Here is an 18,409-nt window from a genome sequence, read left to right as displayed (position 1 = left end):
TCAAGGAACGGCCAGAGCAGAGCGCAGACACCGCTAGGAGCAGCTTATTGCTTGTTGACAACACCCACGCCGGAACCGCCCCCGCTCCCAACTTTCCTCCGCTCCCCGTCCCCGTCCCGCGCACGCGCCGAGCGCCTCCGCAAGCCCCGCCCCGCCCCGGCCCCGCGCGCGCGTCCTTCCCCGGGGGCGGGGCGGGGCGAGCGGCGCACGCGCAATGACCGCTAACCCTCCCCCCGCGCCCCCCGCCGTTGGTCCACCCGGCCCGCACGCGCACTCGGGCCCGCCCGCCTCCCCCCGCGCCGCGCACATGTGCGCGCTCCCCCGCGCACGCGCTCTGTCGCCGAGCCGCCCCCCCGAGCGCGCTGCCCCTCGTGACGCCACCCGCGCGCAGGCGCGGCCCGCGCACCACCGCCCCTCCTCCCCGCCGCGCCCTCGCGCATGCGCTGGAGCCGCCTCCCGGTGCCGGCCGCGGCTCGTGTCCCCGCCCCTGCATGCGGGTGCGCGTGCGCGGCGCCGTGCGTGGCGCGCGGCGCGGCGGGGGCGGGGGGCGGGGCGGGTATATATAGAGCGCGGCCGGGGCGGTGGCCGCCCCCTTGTCCCCCGGCCGCCGTCGGAGCTGTGTGCGCAGTGCGTGTGCTCCGGACCACCCGGACACGCCGGCCCGGCCCCGCAGCACCATTTATTACTAAAAAAAATATTTAAAAAAGCCAAAAAAAATCCAAAAATCTTAAAAAAGCCTTTTTAAAAAAAATAATAATCCTCTCTCCTCATCCAACCTCCCCGAACAACCTTTCTGCAAACGGCCGGTTTGATATAAAATAACCCGGTGAAGCGAAGCCCCCGGACCCGGCGCAGCCGAGAGGAGACACAAGAGCGAGCCCGACCCCGCCGAGCGCAGCACCCGCCGCCAGCTCCGCCCGGCCCGCACGGAGCGCCCCGACCCCCGCCCGCCCATCCGCCGCACCCGCCGCAGCCGTTGAGTCCGAGCGGCCCCGCGCCGCCTCCGCCGGCCCCGCTCGCACCGACCGCCGCGGCCTCCGCCTCGTCAGCGCCCCCCCCGCGCCGGGAGACGGCGGCAGGATGAACCCCAGCGCCCCCAGCTACCCCATGGCCTCGCTCTACGTGGGGGACCTGCACCCCGACGTGACCGAGGCCATGCTCTACGAGAAGTTCAGCCCCGCCGGGCCCATCCTATCCATCCGCGTCTGCAGGGACATGATCACCCGCCGCTCGCTCGGCTACGCCTATGTCAACTTCCAGCAGCCCGCCGACGGTGAGTGCCGGGCCGCGGGCGGCGGCGGAGCCATGTTTGTCCCCTGCCCGCCGCCCAGGCCGCCGCCCCGCATCCATTTTGCCGCCCGGGACGGGGCGGCCCCGGCGGGGCGCGGGGGGAAGTTGGCGGCAGGGCCGGCGCTCACACGCGGCCCGGGCCGCCCGCCCCTCGTGGCGGCCGCAGGAGCCGGGGGGGTGGCGCTTCGGTGCACCGGGAGCGGCCGCGGGGCCCCGGCGATGGGCGGGGGAGCGGCCGGGGCCCGGCGGGGCTGCCCCCGCTCCCGGGGAGGGGGCTGTGGGTGAATGTGCAGGCGGCTCTCCACGTACGTCCGAGGTGAAGGGTGGCTGGGGGAGAACATCGAGGTCCTTAGCGCCTTTTAATGACCGCGCAGGGGCTGGGCGTGTGTGAGTACGTGGTTCGGAGGCCGGCAGGAGGAAGTAGGACGCACCGGCGTGGCCGGGCAGATAAACTGGCGGCCAGGCCGGAGCGTTTGTTGGAGCACCATGGCAGGTCTGTCACGTGCGGGGAGGGCATGAAGCTGCTCGGGCCTCCTTGTGCTCGCTCCTCGTGTGGCTGTGGCCCGAGCTGTCCTCTGATTCATTTGTCTTCTCAGTAAACTCTCTGACGTGTTTCCCGAGTTGTGTTTTTTATGAAACTTGCTTTTTCACGAAGTGTTGCTGCTACTTTAAAGTTATATGGATAACGAAACTTTCCGTGTAGTTCTGGCCATGTTGGCAATACAGCTTGTTCACTTGGAGGATGTTTCCGTAAAAGAACCAAATGTGACTGGTTTTAAGTTTTATGGAGTTCAATTTACAGAAAAATACTAATTTGCTCATTAGAATATAAGTGATTTTAAGTACAGTCAAGTAAGCAGCTTTCTATTGTAATGGTTTTATTTTCAAGCATATGAAAGTGAGAGACTTAAATTACAAACTTTTTAAGCAATTAGATTAACTGGCTCTCAGAATTGGCTTTAGCATACAGCCATTATCAGATCAGACTTTGGTGTACCGATGATATCTGTATGTAAGTAGTAGAAGTTAGTGCCTCATCTTAATAGGCAGATATTCCGCTTGTTATCAGCTCTTTCCGTTCAGAGAGCTTTTGATTTATTCAACCATTGTTTAGGGTGAGACAATTTGAGTGCTTATTTTGACATACTTGCTTTCATTCAATAAAAGCATATGGTACAGTTTCTCAAAAAGAAGGGTCAGTACATTGATATGATAATGTCAGGGCAGAGATTGAAGGTAATTCAAATGCTTCTCCTCCTTAGTACTGACAGAATCCTGTAAGGGCCAACTTTATCATTGTCATTAGTTGAGCAACCAGTACATTTTGTGACTTAGTTTGTAATTTGACAGATGTAGGATCAAATACAGCTTTTTCACCTGAACAGAGCTTAATTCAGAGAGAACTTGCCTCTTAGAAAGGTGCTGTTACTCCAGATGTTATAACTATTTTTCTGACTTTGGCAAACACATGTATTTTTTTTATAACTAGTCCAGTTCAGCTAAAAGTATTTCTGATCTGTATGAAACCTGCATCTGACATGTATCTGGAAGCACTTGTTTACAATATGCTTCAATGACACTGTGTGATTATACTTTTTTCAACATTTTTAGAGTTGGATGTTTTTGGCAAATACCTAAAAAGTATTTGCTGGTCTTGCAGATCGTTCTATCTCTTTACTGAAACCTTGAAATAGGAGCTCTGAGGGTGAGTGGCTATTCTTGCAGTGATGTGGGTTTCATTTTGATTCCAAACTACCTTTTCTTGGTTTAGCCAAATTTTTAGCTACATCTCAGGCTATGCCTATTAAACAGGCAGTAACAACTAGCTTGGGTTTTGAAAAATGTTTTTGAAGGTGTGCTTGGCACTACCAGCTGTCTGTAAACTAGGGATCTTAAAGCTCTTCTAAAAACTAATTAAACCTGATGACACATTTGTGAGGTATGCACATGTTTCATAGTTGTGACTTTTCTGAATTTGAGTCAGAGTCTGGAGTAAAACTCTAGGCAATCTTGTTTAATCACTAAACTAGACATATTCTTGAGTAGTCTGAAACTGCACTACTTTGAATTTTTAGAAAGGTTATCTTTCCAGAGGTTAATTATTTAGCAAATAGCTATTGCTATTTGTGTTTAGCGTGGGTTAGCATTAGGGATATATTCTGTGTGATTTTGAAATTGTTAAAGTGGACTGTCCAGTTGCTCACGACTAAAATGGGAGCTGGTGAGTCATTCAGAGCTCCAGCAGAATCAGCAGAAGTACAGCCCGGGTAGGTGTGTCCATTGGTAACAAGTTCCCTGCTGAATGGAGCTGTCTCCTGCAGCCAGCACAGCCTTTTATGGCTGAAATGTGATGAAAGTGAGCCAGTTTCACTAGTTGTGAATTTTAATGAGTTATTTGTACCTAATTGCAGATGGGTTCTAGTAATGTTTTAAAAATCTGCTGTGGAATGACAATGTGGTGTTGGTTAAGCAGAAATATTTAAATCTCTTGTAATTTTGTTTCATAGGAGAGATGAGGAGAGCTGTTGAGAGTTTCCAGGCTATCCTTGTGGAGAAATTCACTGTTCTAAGACACAGGCTCACTATTAGTCAAGAGTGGTAATGTTTGCAAAGGCTAATATGGACCCACTTTGAGTCAGATGATTGGGAAATGTGTCTAGGAACACACATTTTTCAGGACAGTCAGGATTGTTCTAGAAGCAATTAGCATGAATTAGAAAAGCCCGTTTTCTAGTAAAGGAAACCCGGTTACTACTTCTGGAAATAATGAACTGTTTGTTGCTGGCACTTTTGTTGGTACTGTCAGTATTAATTCTAATGACTTCCAGGGCAATAGTGAAGTCTTATATGTTTCTGCTATGGCCAGTCTGATATCCACAGTTCTTTTTTTCCTTTTTATCAGTATCTAGGTTGTCTTTTCTGCTTAATTTATATTAATGTTTTTGAAAGCTTTATTAACTTGTTTAGAAAACTGACAATGCATGTAATTTTTGTGGCTATTGTCATGTGAATATGGTAATAGTACCAGTAATTTTTTTCCCCATGAAAATGTTAGATGTCTGTCTCTTTAACATCTACAGATGTCCTTCAGAGAGTATAACCTCCAAATTCACTGTAATCTGAAAATGTGACGAGAAAGGGTGTAAAACCTGGTGTATCAGCTGAACCAGAGGTTCATTGCAAATTTTCTTTGGCCATGATATGCAACAACACAGCTAAAGATAAAAGCAGCACTTAAAGAACAAAAACATTAAACAAGGATTTGCACAATGTGATTGGCCCTTGGTCCTCTCAAGTAAAGTAATGCTAACTACAGCATATAGTTAGCTGCCATGGGTGCTGTTTTTAAACTAACATGAAGCTGATTTCAGTCTTGCTAATATCATATTGTTCTGCTATATGCAAATTACAATGAAGTGAGTTAGTACCAATGGGTGTGACTTCAGGTATTGCCTGGGACTTTTTTCAGCGTTCTTCCAGACATACAGGAATAATGATGAAAAGAAGGTGCCCTACTTGAGAACTGTTGCTCTTTCTTGTTTAAATACATTGTTAACTCAAAGCATGACAGACATATCTTGTTGCTTTGAAGGGAACTGTGAAAACTGAACAAGTCTCGATACTTCCCCATCTAAATATAGTGAGATTTTAAATAAAGTATTTGGAAAGTTAGTTACAGAGTTCTGCTGGAAAAACTACTCTATTGGAGTAACAAAACCTGGTTTATGTTACTTTGTTTTGATATTTTAATGCTTGCTACTTAACTGAGTTCATAAGTATTTCATCATGAACTTTTAATTAATATTTACATAATTTCAGATTTTCAAAATTAAGTGCTAGTTTTGAATCTCTTTGATCTGTCTTACCTGGAATTCCATCACAGATTTTTGGTCACTAAGGAAAGAGTTGTGTGGAACAGCTGCCTGAACCAGGCTTCAACATCCACCTAGCGCAAAGAAATTTTATCGATTTAGAAGTATTGGTGATGTAGGAGTTCTTATGTTAATGTTTGCAAAAGGCCTCATATTGTTGTACCTCTAAAAGCATTTTTATTGACACAATTTACATCTACGTGATATGGGCTAGGTGAGATGATTTTCACAAATGTTTAAACTTTTGTAATTGCCACCACTCCATGCGTTTTCACTGTACCATCTTTTCATAGTGGGCTCCAGTCCTGTAGGCTACTGGGGTTTCTACATCTTGCTCAACTGACTTGTGCTCCTTCCTAAGTGCAGCTTTTTGAGGAGTTTTTGCCAGTTTTTACTGGCGTACAACAGAGAGGGGTCTATTTACATTGGAGTTTTGGGTTTGCATCTTGGTGGTGGTTCTGAACTTGAAATAGTAAAATTATTATTAAGAATTGTACTCCAAATGGTATTCGTGTGCTTATTAAGGTAACTTTAGTGTTTTCTACTAATTCCATAATGTTTTTCCAGCTGAACGAGCTTTGGATACCATGAACTTTGATGTCATAAAAGGCAAACCAGTGCGCATCATGTGGTCTCAGCGCGACCCATCTCTACGCAAAAGCGGTGTAGGAAACATCTTCATCAAAAACTTGGACAAATCAATTGATAACAAAGCTTTGTATGACACATTCTCTGCTTTTGGGAACATCCTATCTTGTAAGGTTAGTGGAAAATAAATTGGTTTGACGCACAAGCTCCTTGATTTACGCTGGAAACGTTGCATGGGTATTACAACAAGGTTTTTCATTAATAGGTGGTATGTGATGAAAATGGATCCAAGGGTTATGGATTTGTACATTTTGAGACACAAGAAGCTGCAGAAAGAGCTATTGAAAAAATGAATGGTATGCTGCTTAATGACCGCAAAGTGTAAGTACATAAATACGTAGTTGGGGATCAGCAAACTGAAATTCATTTTACAGGAGGCAGAGATTTAAAAGCTTACCTAAAAAAGGCAGGTTGTTTAAAAGTTTCTAGTTTTAAGAAGATTTAGAGTTTTAGTGCTAGGGATACTACGAATTGTATCACCTACATATTGTAAGTCCAGACTTAAGTTGAAAAAGGCAAATAATGGACCCTAGAGAAAGAAACCTTTGTCTTAATTGTCTTACAGGCCAGTATTGTAAGGAGGATTTGGGAAATTCTGTCCTTTTTTGATATTGCTGGTCTGAGATAAAATACAATCCATTGGGTATTCTGAATAATACTTCCTTTATAAAGAGTTGTGAGATAGGTATCTTATCCATTTTTTGGATGAAACTTAAACTTAGAGTTACAGTTACTTAGCACTAAAGAGTGGTCAGTTGACATTAATGTTTTTATATGAATGTCTGTTAATAGGCATATCTAGGGTGCAGAAAATAAAGCTGAGAGAAGTGTAATGTTTTAAACATCATCACTGTTATACACTGTTGGAAAAGAGTTATTTGGCTACTTGGTTAGTGATATTTAAACGGGGGGGGAATGAGTGTGCCTCACAGCTATGCCTAAGGAATCATTATGGTATTTGGTAGAGTTGCAAAAGAACAGCTCTCTATTTATGTGAGAGTGTTTGGAAAAAGGATAACAGAAATTGGTATCAGTTACCATCGTGGATTATTTTTACACATAGAGGTGGATGGATCAAGCCACATATAGGGAGAGCACATATTTTGAAACTAGTTTTCGTGCTTGTTCTGGTCTTGACTGACTTACTGTGGAGTTTTTCTTTTCTGTTCAGTGTCCATCTTTATACAACTTTAAATTAGTAAAAAAAAGGTCAGCATGTAGTTATAAAAGCATATGGGTAAAATACATAATGAGAGTTAATTTTGCTTTGAATTTCTATTCAGGTTAGGCTTTTAGAAGTCAAAACACTTCACTCACTATCAAAATCTGCTGAAAATACTATTGTTATTTCTCTTCTTGATTGTGATAAATTGGGTGAAGTTGTCAAAGTTTAAAATCTTTGAGTTACTGTTTGCTACTTAAATGCATTTGCCAAATTTGAAACTATAAAGTTAGACAGTACAATAGAATTTGAAAGCAAAAGTCTGCTACAGTTGGAAATCAGTGTCAACTGTGTACAGTCTGTGCCAGAGCAGGTCCTTGGGCAGCAGAATGTTTTGTTCAGGTTCTGTTCTTTCTCTGATAGTATGAACTGACCTTTGTTGTTCCCAGACAATTTGCAATGGAATGTGACTAAAGAGCAAGTTGAACTATTTTATTTCACTATGCCTATTAAAAAGTCTTTGATATAGGCTGGAAAGGTGTGTAAGGGAGTGGGGGAGGTTAGTTAAATATCCCTTACCTAATAACTGGATCAGAGAGCAGTAACTGCTTTAAGGCTGCCAAGTTTTTAGTATGGCAGAGGGATTATGCTGATATCTAAAATTTCTGTTTAGCCTCTTTACTTAGTACTCTTTCCATTGTCCAGCTCATGTTGTCAAAGCTGTTTTTGTAAGAGTGAAAATCTCACCAATGGCTTGAAAGCATTTTCTTGCATAGTAACTGTGATAAACATGCTGATGTAGCAAAGGATAGTGCAGTTGTTTTTCTGATAGAGTTTTATTGTAAATGTTTTATCTAAAGAATTTCATACCTGTAGTGAACAAGACTGATTATGAAAAATATTATGCCAAAGGATTAAAGTAAATTTTTAAACCTTGACGGACTTGCTTGAATCTATATTTTTCTGTTCTTTCTGCAACTAGATTTGTTGGAAGGTTTAAATCACGCAAGGAACGTGAGGCAGAGCTTGGAGCTAGAGCAAAAGAATTCACCAATGTTTACATCAAAAATTTTGGAGAAGACATGGATGATGAGAGACTTAAGGAACTCTTTGGCAAGTTTGGTAATGTCTTAAAGTTTTTATAAACACAAGTGAACTTCAGCTTACTTCTTGTATCTTATCTGTACAGTGCCTTGCAATACAAGGAATCAGCTGGCTGTCTGATGTTTATTGAAAATAGTAATAAAGGGTACTTAATTCCATTTTGGATTCAAAGGTGCAGTAATATCCAAATTTTAAATAGGCAGAATAGTGTATATAATCCTGCTGTTGGAATTGCTTGAAATAATCTGAAAATAGTGTGTCTGTAAACAGTCTTGAATGGGTTCTGCAATTTTTTTGGAAGTTGCAAATGGGACTGCTTTCTGGTTTAATACAGATTGATGTTATGAATGCACAGGAAGAGTTACAAATGAGTTTACTATTACTTTCATTGACCTGCAGACTTACCTCTGTTATTCAGTCACATTGTGATGGTTGACCTAATACAAAATTATAAGGAGCTATTCCAGTGCCAAGCTATATGATTCAGCCTTGATCCTTGGTTATGCACAGGACAAAGTTATGGCAGACATATGACCATGATCTAGTAATGTATATGATGTGTCACTACTGAAGCAGGAAATGGCAAACCCCTTAATGCAGTTACAGATTTTTCACATATTATTTTCAACCTCAGCTTTATTTTGGGGATTTTTTTCCTCCATACTTTTGCTGTTCTCCAAAGCAAGAGAAGCCTTGTACAAGAGATATCATGTAGCAGCCCTAAGCAACATTTACAGGAAATTCCTTTCTGCTACTGAAGTATCTGTGGTTGAAACAGTAGTGAGTTTAGCTGATACCACAGCTAAATTAGCAACTCCCAATTGGGTCTGTGAACTGCAGGTTTTCAAAGGTTTGGAAGTGCTGAACTGGGATGGCCTTAAACCAGGATAAATGGTGAAGCACATGCCCAATTGCAAGGCCTCCTCTCTGGCTTTCAGTACCTGTTTCAAAGGATGAAAGCACTAATGCTTTTTAAATGTTGTCATTTTTAATGATTAAAAAAAAACTTCATTCACTTTGAGGTGAAATTCTTATCCCATTTTGGTTGAAAGTACGGTAGGAAAGAAATTCAGCAGGGCAAACTTAAGCTATAATGGCTGAAGTTCATTATCAGGGCAAATTAGTAATTTCGTATTAATGGATGACATTTAGGAGATGCTAACACAAGTTTGTAACACAAGTGAAATAAACTAGATATTAAGACTTCTAAAAAAGATGCTCAAAAGGTGAAAAGAGTACACTCTGCATACGAAGCATAAGTATTTCATTCTCTTTTTAGGTCCTGCCCTAAGTGTGAAAGTTATGACTGATGAGAGTGGAAAATCCAAAGGCTTTGGCTTCGTTAGTTTTGAAAGACATGAAGATGCCCAAAAAGTAAGCTTATGGAGACCCAAATAGTGTTTCATTGGGTGATTTGAAATCTTGCAAATTCGTAAAGGTTTTTTAATTGGTCAAGGACACTGCAAAAGTGGGTGTTCACTTCCTAAATGACTTAGCGCACTTTCTGTCATTTAGAGTGATTTCCTATGAGCAAATGTTCGTTGATCTGAGGAGCTTGTTAGGTCAAGATACTCTGAGACAGCTGGAACTAGTGTAGAAATGGGGAATCTTGAATAATTTAATAGCCGGGTTTACTTGGGCTTAAAGGTCTCAATGATATTTGGACTCACTCATGCTGGGCAGCATATAAGCACAGTAAATTACTACATCTCTGCAAAAGTGAGATGAATCATTGAATCCAATTTGGTTGCACAAAATGTTTGTGCAAGGCAGAACAGATTGTGTTTTCAAACTTCAGCTCTGCAAAGTCAGCAGGAAAGCCATTAGTTTTATAGGGCATGTTTGGCACAGCTGTAAGAAAATAGTTATACAACCCTGTGATTTTGCTTTTACTCTGAAGGGTAACTTTGGAAGAAGGGTCCTTTTTATTCATGTATTTGCCTATAACATGCCAGTATGCTGTATAACTTTGTCAGCTGGTTGCTTTGATATGTCAGTTGACTGTGGCAGTAAGGACATAGCATCAGGAGAGAAACTCAGCGCAGAGCAAATGATGACAAAGTTTGCTTTTCAAAAGGCATTTTGGTGATTTGTCAGTACTGCATGTGTACAAGTGAGAGATTAGAATAAATCCTGCCTTATATATACACTTTTCAGTCTTACATTGACTGATGAATTGTTTCTCTTACAGTACTTAAAATCACATGTTGGGGGTTTTACATAACAAAATTCTAATACCTCTGTAAAAATATTTCCTTAATGAAAGACTAAAAATTTTAAGAAAAAGCCATATATGCCATCTGTAGCTTAACATATAGTATAGACAATCTGATAGATATTGCAGTTTCAGATGTACTTAAAAGTATTTAAAAACAGAACTAAGTGAATTAGAGATTTTCAATTTAATTTGCATATTTTTCTTTGCCTTAAGCAAGATAAGGTTGGAGAAGTAGTTTTTCTTGTGTGACTTGGGTGTTTTTTCTTCCAACTTCATATAAAAAAGCGTTTTGCATCCTTGTGACTTGTCTTTAACAGGACAGAAGTATACTTGGAAAGCAATTTCCATGTTACCTTAAGCAGGGAAATCTTAGGGTATTTCGTTCCAGTTCGGGATATTTCAAGATGAATTGGCTCTTTTTCTGGAATCTGTATTGAACTTTTTATATTTGAATTGCATTTTTTTGTATGTCTGAAAAACACTGGAGTACAAAGCATTGCTAATGTGTTGTTTTTTAATGAAGGCTGTAGATGAGATGAATGGGAAAGAGCTCAATGGGAAACAAATTTATGTTGGCCGGGCTCAGAAAAAGGTGGAAAGACAGACGGAGCTGAAGCGCAAGTTTGAACAAATGAAGCAGGACAGGATCACCAGATACCAGGTTCAGCTTTAATTCAAGAGAACTAACTTTATTGTGTGGTGTTTTGAGACTTGCACAGAACACTTGCTTTCAAAAATAACTTACCTGTTTTCTCAGGGTGTAAACCTTTATGTGAAAAATCTTGATGATGGGATTGATGATGAGCGTCTCCGAAAAGAATTCTCCCCATTTGGTACAATTACTAGTGCAAAGGTAAAGTTCTTATATTGTGCTCATCTTTTCTCTGAAAATGAACAATGGTCCTTCACCAGAGAAAATTATTACATTGACTAACAGATGTGACCCACTATGTACGTGGGCATCTGCTTTCTTGGTTATTGTACATCTCAGGTTAAAAACCGTATGATCATCTTTTCTTGTACTGATATTAATGTAAGAAATTATCTTTTCAGTGCAATAATGTGCTCATTATTATTTCACTGAAGTTTTCATCTATATTTAGTTAACAGCTACCTATCAATTAAGCGATAATACTCCTTTCTGTAAATAATTCAGTAAAACAAACCTGTGATGTCACTTCTAATACACTGAAATGAGAAACTCATACAAGTTGAGTAGGTATGCCACAGGATATTTAGTTTTAAAACTGAATTTTGTACTCACAGGTCATGATGGAAGGTGGCCGCAGCAAAGGATTTGGATTTGTATGCTTTTCGTCACCAGAAGAAGCCACCAAAGCAGTCACAGAAATGAATGGTAGAATTGTGGCTACTAAACCATTATATGTAGCTCTAGCCCAGCGTAAAGAGGAGCGCCAAGCTCATCTCACGAACCAGTACATGCAGAGAATGGCGAGTGTAAGAGCAGTACCTAATCCTGTAATCAATCCCTACCAGCCAGCACCTCCTTCAGGTTACTTCATGGCAGCTATCCCACAGGTACGTGTAGAGAAACTGAATTCTTTGTACTGTGTATAAAATCTGTTCAGATTTAACAGCAAATAAAACTAGTAGCACGTGTCCATAATTTCAGCAGTCTAATGTCATAGTAGAAGGGTGATGACTGTTCAACATGCCCTTCACAGACAACAGAGTTATGCAATGTTTTTTATATTTGGCAGACTCAGAACCGTGCTGCATACTATCCTACTAATCAGCTCGCTCAACTTGCTAGACCTAGTCCTCGCTGGACTGCTCAGGGTGCCAGACCTCATCGTAAGTCACTTCTTTACCTCTTTCTAGTGATTGCAGTAAGCTCCATAGTGTTTACCTTTGCACTTTTAAGTATATTTTCATGTATCAGTCTTTTCTGTGTCACCATTCAGTGTTTCAGCGTGTAACAAATATATTTTCTAAACTGTAGCATTCCAAAACATGCCTGGTGCTATCCGCCCAGCAGCACCCAGACCACCGTTCAGTACCATGAGACCAGCTTCTTCACAAGTTCCACGAGTCATGTCAACACAGCGTGTTGGTGAGTTTGATTTATGCAAACTTTAAGTATTAAACTTCTCTTTTAATTTTGCTGGAGCAGGATGATCTCTCAAAAGCATTCTTAAGTTCAATATCACATGTGGTAACACTTCCCTCCTTTTCCAGCTCTTACTAAATGAAAAAGCTAGTATCACCTTCTAGTAGTTGCTCTTAAAAACTGTCCCAGCAAAGACTCTAGCTGTGATCCCACCTCTTTAGGATGAAGCATTTTTTTCTTATTATGTGTGCTTTAGTAGTACTGTATGATGGCTTCTGTAATTTCTAAACATCACTGTGGCAATTTTAATAGGTCACGTGTAGAATTACTGAGATGATAGAATTTTAGCTCTTATTATTTTGCCATAGAATACTGTGAGTCAGTATCATATATGCAAAATCTGGACATCAATGAATGAACCAGAATTGATCATAGAGTGGTTTGGATTGGAAGAGACCTTAATCATCATCTAGTTTCAACCCCCCTACCATGGGCAGGGACACTTTCCACTAGACCAAGATAATTGAAGCCCCATGCAACTTGGTCTTGAACACCTCCAGGGATGGGGAGTCTGCAACCTCTCTGGAGACATAATTTTCTCAGAATGTATTAGACAGCTATTTGCTTCCTGAAAGTTTTTTTAGTTTTTTTTTTTAATGACTGACATAATGTGCTCAGGAAATCAAATTAATACTCAACCAAAGCAGGTGTTTTCTTACAGATCTTTTTTCAATAGCATGTGTGAAAAGCAATTCATGACTGAAGTGAAAGTAGCATCCAGTAAATTTTGAGCTTTGAACCTTCAGATATGACTGCTGGTACAACAGTTGACAATACCACTGAGATGAATCTATAATACAATACCTAAATTAGGTATTCAGTTCAAGTTGGCTTGTTATGCTTTTAACTTGTACAGTTTAGACTAAATTAAAATAATAATAATTATTTACATACAGAATTGTTACTCTTTTTTCAGCTAATACATCAACACAGACAATGGGTCCACGTCCTGCAGCAGCAGCTACTGCAGCTACTCCTGCTGTACGCACAGTACCACAGTACAAATATGCTGCAGGTGTCCGTAATCCTCAGCAGCATCTTAACACACAGCCACAGGTTGCTATGCAGCAGGTATGTAATTTTAGGAACTGCTCTGTGCTTTTACTGATGTTTTTTGCAGAGGAAGGTGGAGGGGAGGGAGGCACTTGTAATTACGAGTTGTCATTCTAGAATTCAGGTTCTGCATTGTGGCAGCAGAGTAAAAGCGTTGGTGGTTAAGTATATTTCAAGTTCACCTGGGACAGGATGTGATCCTGTGTTACTTCATATTTTCTAGTTGCTTGATACCTTAGCCTAAATTCCTGTGTTCACTCCATTGAGGAGTGAACACAGGAATCTTCAGCATCACTCAGCTCTAACCAGTACTATTTGGTTAAATTGACTTAGTTGTAATTGCTTCCATGCTTCTGACAGTGTAGGCCTTGTTTATGCTGAGTTGTTGGATATTTGAAGCTGTATGTAACTATGAACTAGAATTTAGTTTTCAAATGGTGTCAAATTAATTTGCAGCCTGCTGTCCATGTGCAAGGTCAGGAACCCTTGACTGCTTCCATGTTGGCTTCTGCCCCTCCACAAGAACAAAAGCAGATGTTAGGTATGTATATCATGCCTTTCTCTACGCAGAAGGACAGTCAAAGTACTCTTTTATCAATCTTAAAATGCTGAGTAAATGGTTTTAGCAGTAGAACAAGGTATTTGTTTCCCTTTTCCCTTAAATCTAGTCTACGTTTGTCAGGTGAGATTTGTCCCTGATTAATTTTTTTTCTCCCTAGGTGAACGTCTATTCCCTCTCATTCAAAGCATGCACCCTACTCTGGCGGGTAAGATCACTGGGATGTTGTTGGAGATTGACAACTCTGAACTCCTCCACATGCTCGAGTCTCCTGAGTCTCTTCGTTCGAAGGTAGGTGAACTTTTGTCTTACACTACTTTGGTCAGTGGTTAAATCTACCCTGATCTAACAAGTGTTTACGCTGGCACAGTGGAGCAGCAGTGCAATGCAACAGTGGCTCAGGGCAAGAATATCCTCCTTCACAGGATGGCAGTGACTGGAACTGTAATGTTATCCTTTTTTTTTTTTTTTAACATTGTTGGCATTGTTATGTGTATAATTTACACTGCATCATTAACTTAAATAGACAGAAATTGCTAAACTTCCCTTGATTAATTTTTCCTTTTTACTTAAAAGGTTGATGAAGCTGTAGCCGTACTACAAGCCCACCAAGCTAAAGAGGCTGCTCAAAAGGCAGTTAATAATCCCACTGGGGTTCCAAGTGTTTAGTAGGTAAGTCTTCTGAGTGCTGTAGTTTCATAGGTTGACTGGGGCAATAGTCTGTGGTCTGTGGCCTTATAAGCAGAATGTGTCCAGGCCCTGTATCATTTGCAGCCACAGAAAGTAGCAGCTTTGGTAAGCAAATTTCTGTGCTCACTCCAGTTGTCCAGTTCTGTAGCTCCCAGTCAGTAAAAGCTACTGATGTGTCTTGTGTATTTAGCTAGTCCTAGAGCATTAGTTTTAACAGCATATTTAACTGGAATTAGTTCTAGGCATGTGTGCAGAAATGCGCAGTTCTGTCAAATGTTACTGTTCATACTGTTGTTTGAGAGGAACTTGTGGAATTGAAGTAAGCTTAAAGTGGTAGTCCAACCCCATTGTTCCTTAAAAATAAAATAGCTTATTTACACTATAATTTGTATATACTTGCCAAAATCTAAAGTTATATATTAATTGAAAACTAAACTATGAAACTAAGCTATATATTGTCTTGACCTCTCAGTTGTGTGAATTTAACTTTGATGTCAATTAAAATACTGATTTGTCTTTATTGCCTTCTGTGGGGTTGGTGTCTTAGTTGTGCACGACAGAAAGAGCCAAAAGGTGATACCTTTACAATTTTGACAGGGGAAAATGTGAATAATAATAAATCAATATTTAAAATAATTTCTAATAATCAATATCCTCAAAAGTTGAGGATAAAAAGGAATCTATTATCTATTCGGTCTAGTTAGGTTTTGCCTGTCTGAACTTATTCACATTTGTAGCTATCATTTGAAGATTAATTCAGCGTTTGATCATGTAGAATTTTCTTTTTTATTGATATTTTAATTTCTGCAATTTTCCTTTCGAAGGCAGAATTTGAGTCATGTTTTTTACACTTTTTTTTTTTTTTTTGCTAGTGACACTTTCACACTGGAGATACCAAGTGCTGAATCAGTTGTTTCTCCTAAACTAAAGTGCCCAGACTTTGAGACCACTACTCCACCTGCTCCATTATGTTTTAGTAACTGGAAATTGAAAACTAGGGGAGTTACCCAATGAGCCTCAGTCTGCTGGCCTTAAGAGTAGAGGTGACCTGCAGTCAAGTTAGTCACAGTAACAAACACTGTGCATAGGCCTTGTCTAAAGCTGTGACATGTGAAGTACGATTCAGTTCTAGAGTCATTTTTGTCTTACCAAGGATCACAGACTTTGCATACTTTACTTCCTGATACTCTGCTTGGAAAGACCTGTGGTATGATCGATTCCATGAAAGCCCAGGGTGCTGCCTGGCATACAGCTGCAGAAAGCATATCTGGAAACATAAGGTGCTGCTTTAATTTTAGAACCTAACAGCGTTGTTTTTGTTTGCAGAAAGATCCGGGACTACAATCTAGAACTTCGCTTCACCGAAGAAAAAAAAAATCTAAACATGGAAAAACTATTAAATATTGAGAAAAACATTGCAAAATATAAAAGAAATAAAAAAAGGAAAGGAAACTTTGAAGCTTACGTACAGAGCAACGCCGGGGCTAGCAAAACAAATGCTAGTCCTAGATTACTTATGGATTTAAAATTTTTAAAAAAATAGTAAAATAAAAAATACAAATTAATGTTTTATAAACCCGGGGAAAAGAATTTTCAGCACAGTACAAAAATTTAAAGCATTCCTTTCTTTAATTTTGTAATTCTTTACTGTGTAAAAGCTCAGAATATCACCACTGTTTTAGTTGACAGTGGGAATTGATAGCTGAGCAAAGAAACATAATTTGGATTATAAAATTCTTGGTTTAATAAAAATTCCTTAAACACTGACTTACTTGTGATGGTCTCTTTTCTACAGTGAACTTCTCATAATGTTATTCAGAATGCCAAGTTAAATCTCACTCTGTGGTATGTTATAGTGGTTTATAAAGAAGATTAGCCTCCATATAGGCACCTGTTATTGATAATATAAACATAGGCATTGAAACCAATTAAAAGAGCAGTGAGATCTGGCTTTTAGATCTGTAATAGGAACAGTGTCTGAGATTTTTTAATTATCTAATTAGAAATAGACCTTTAAAATACCCTACTTTGAGATGACCAGAAGGAAGTGTGCACATGGTGCTTGTTCTCAGAGGTTTTGGTGGAAGGAACAATCTCTACAAAGATCTCCAGCTGTGTCTTTAGATGACCAACAAGCCCTGAGGTGGAGGCAGTTGTATGGATGTAGATGAGTGAGCAAGGATTGGCTGCAATAGACAGTGTTGCAAAATTCCATTACTGTGAACATATGAAGACAAGGCTTTCCTAGAACAAAAAAAAAGTGGACAATGCGCTGAAACTAATGCACTTGGCACAGACACCAGAAGATCATACTTTTTGCATAGTAAAAATCCTGTGAATAGGACTTCTTCATGTTGTATATTTCTAATCCTGTGTTCCCTAGCAAGCAAATGGCTTCTGTCTTTTTTCTCTGTTATTAAGAAACCGGTTGGTTTTAGTTTTTCTATATTTCAGGGGTTTTTAATGTGAAAAATCCTTCTTAACAGGCAACTTTGAAAATCTCAGTTACCTCTTTGGCAGCTAAATTATTGAATTATTACTGAGAAAGAATGCAGTTAGGTTACTTTAAATCAGCAGCTTTGAAAACGGATCTCAAATTCAGTGCTGTTCCTAATTTCTTAATACTCACTACAAATATCTTTTCATGAACTTGTGATGTGTCACAGAGTGCATACAGTGAGCTTACACAAAACTGGGTGAAGCTTTTTGTCAAATTTCTGAATGGTAAAATAATTCTAGCAGCTTTACTGGCTCCAGGAACCTGCTGTGTCCTGCAAAAGGTGACCTTTCTTGTTCATTCTTACACATGACTGTCATAAAAAACAAGGTGGCAGGAGAGGGAAGTGGGGTTTTTTAAATAAATTGCTTTTGCACTAACTCTGATCTAGAGTACAATAGCACAGAAGTAATTTTGTCTCCACTTGGGGCTGATAGGATCTTCAGGGGTTTGTGTGTTAAGTCTCTGGAAACAGTGTCCAGACAAATGGCACACGGCAGCAAAGGCAAGAAAACCCAGCACTAGCACATGAGCTGTTCATTTGTTACAGGACCTTACTGAGTTTGAAAGTTTTGCAGGATTAACAGCTAAATGTGTAACTAAGCAAAGTGTTACATGCATAACTAAGACACAGTAGCAAGAACTTTTCTTGTAAAACAAACTCACTTAAGTTAGCAGATACATAGAAGTTACCCATCCACAGATAAGCTATCCTGTCGTTGCTGCCTTGCCTTTTTTTTTCCCTTCAAGGAGGGAGTACTTACTGTAGACTTGTGGAATAGAAGAGGTGTTTTCTGCCCAGTTTAGCCCGTAATTTGCTCTATAAGCTGCTTATTCAAAATCGATAATGCAGAGGGAGAAAGGAGGTAGTGAAAATGAGATCTCCTCTTATGGAGAAGAGATAAAAACTTGGCAGACTGGGCTGGGGAAAGGCACAAACATCTGTTAGTCATGGAGGAAGGCATGGCCCTTGGCCACTGCAATCCAGTGGGGCTCCAGTTGCTGTACGTAAATAATACAGATTATATGGAATTCATAGAAAGGTGTTAGTTCATTCTGGAAGTCTCTCTGAAATCCATGTTGTGTTGGGGGTATACCAGTGTTCTCCAGATCTGTTGCAGTCAAGTCTTTCTGAAGTCTCCCCAAAAGACAGCTCAAGAGGCCCCTAATTTTTCCCCTGTGATG

General features: G+C 40.6%; 1 protein-coding gene across 2 annotated transcripts; it reads left to right on the top strand.

Annotated features, from left to right (window-relative positions):
- Positions 1-548: 548 nt before the first annotated feature.
- Positions 549-16,487, top strand: PABPC1 (poly(A) binding protein cytoplasmic 1). 2 transcript variants are annotated; one of them, XM_027657001.1, is made up of 15 exons: positions 549-1,273; positions 5,730-5,923; positions 6,016-6,131; positions 7,955-8,094; positions 9,356-9,450; positions 10,818-10,955; positions 11,052-11,147; positions 11,561-11,833; positions 12,016-12,109; positions 12,258-12,368; positions 13,342-13,496; positions 13,935-14,019; positions 14,198-14,328; positions 14,614-14,709; positions 16,054-16,487. In XM_027657001.1, the coding sequence occupies exons 1-14, from the start codon at positions 1,081-1,083 to the stop codon at positions 14,704-14,706; spliced, it is 1,914 nt and encodes a 637-aa protein (XP_027512802.1). In that variant the 5' UTR covers positions 549-1,080; the 3' UTR covers positions 14,707-14,709; positions 16,054-16,487. The 2 variants fall into 2 exon arrangements, with proteins under 2 accessions (XP_027512802.1, XP_027512803.1); XM_027657002.1 differs by lacking the exon at positions 16,054-16,487 and adding an exon at positions 15,600-15,618 and having other exon boundaries at positions 1,081-1,273.
- The last annotated feature ends 1,922 nt before the right edge of the window (positions 16,488-18,409 follow it).

The sequence above is a fragment of the Corapipo altera genome, unplaced genomic scaffold, assembly GCF_003945725.1.
Source record: "Corapipo altera isolate COAL_440 unplaced genomic scaffold, ASM394572v1 52b, whole genome shotgun sequence".
Taxonomy (NCBI): domain Eukaryota; kingdom Metazoa; phylum Chordata; class Aves; order Passeriformes; family Pipridae; genus Corapipo; species Corapipo altera.
This window is presented reverse-complemented; position numbering and strand designations above follow the sequence as displayed.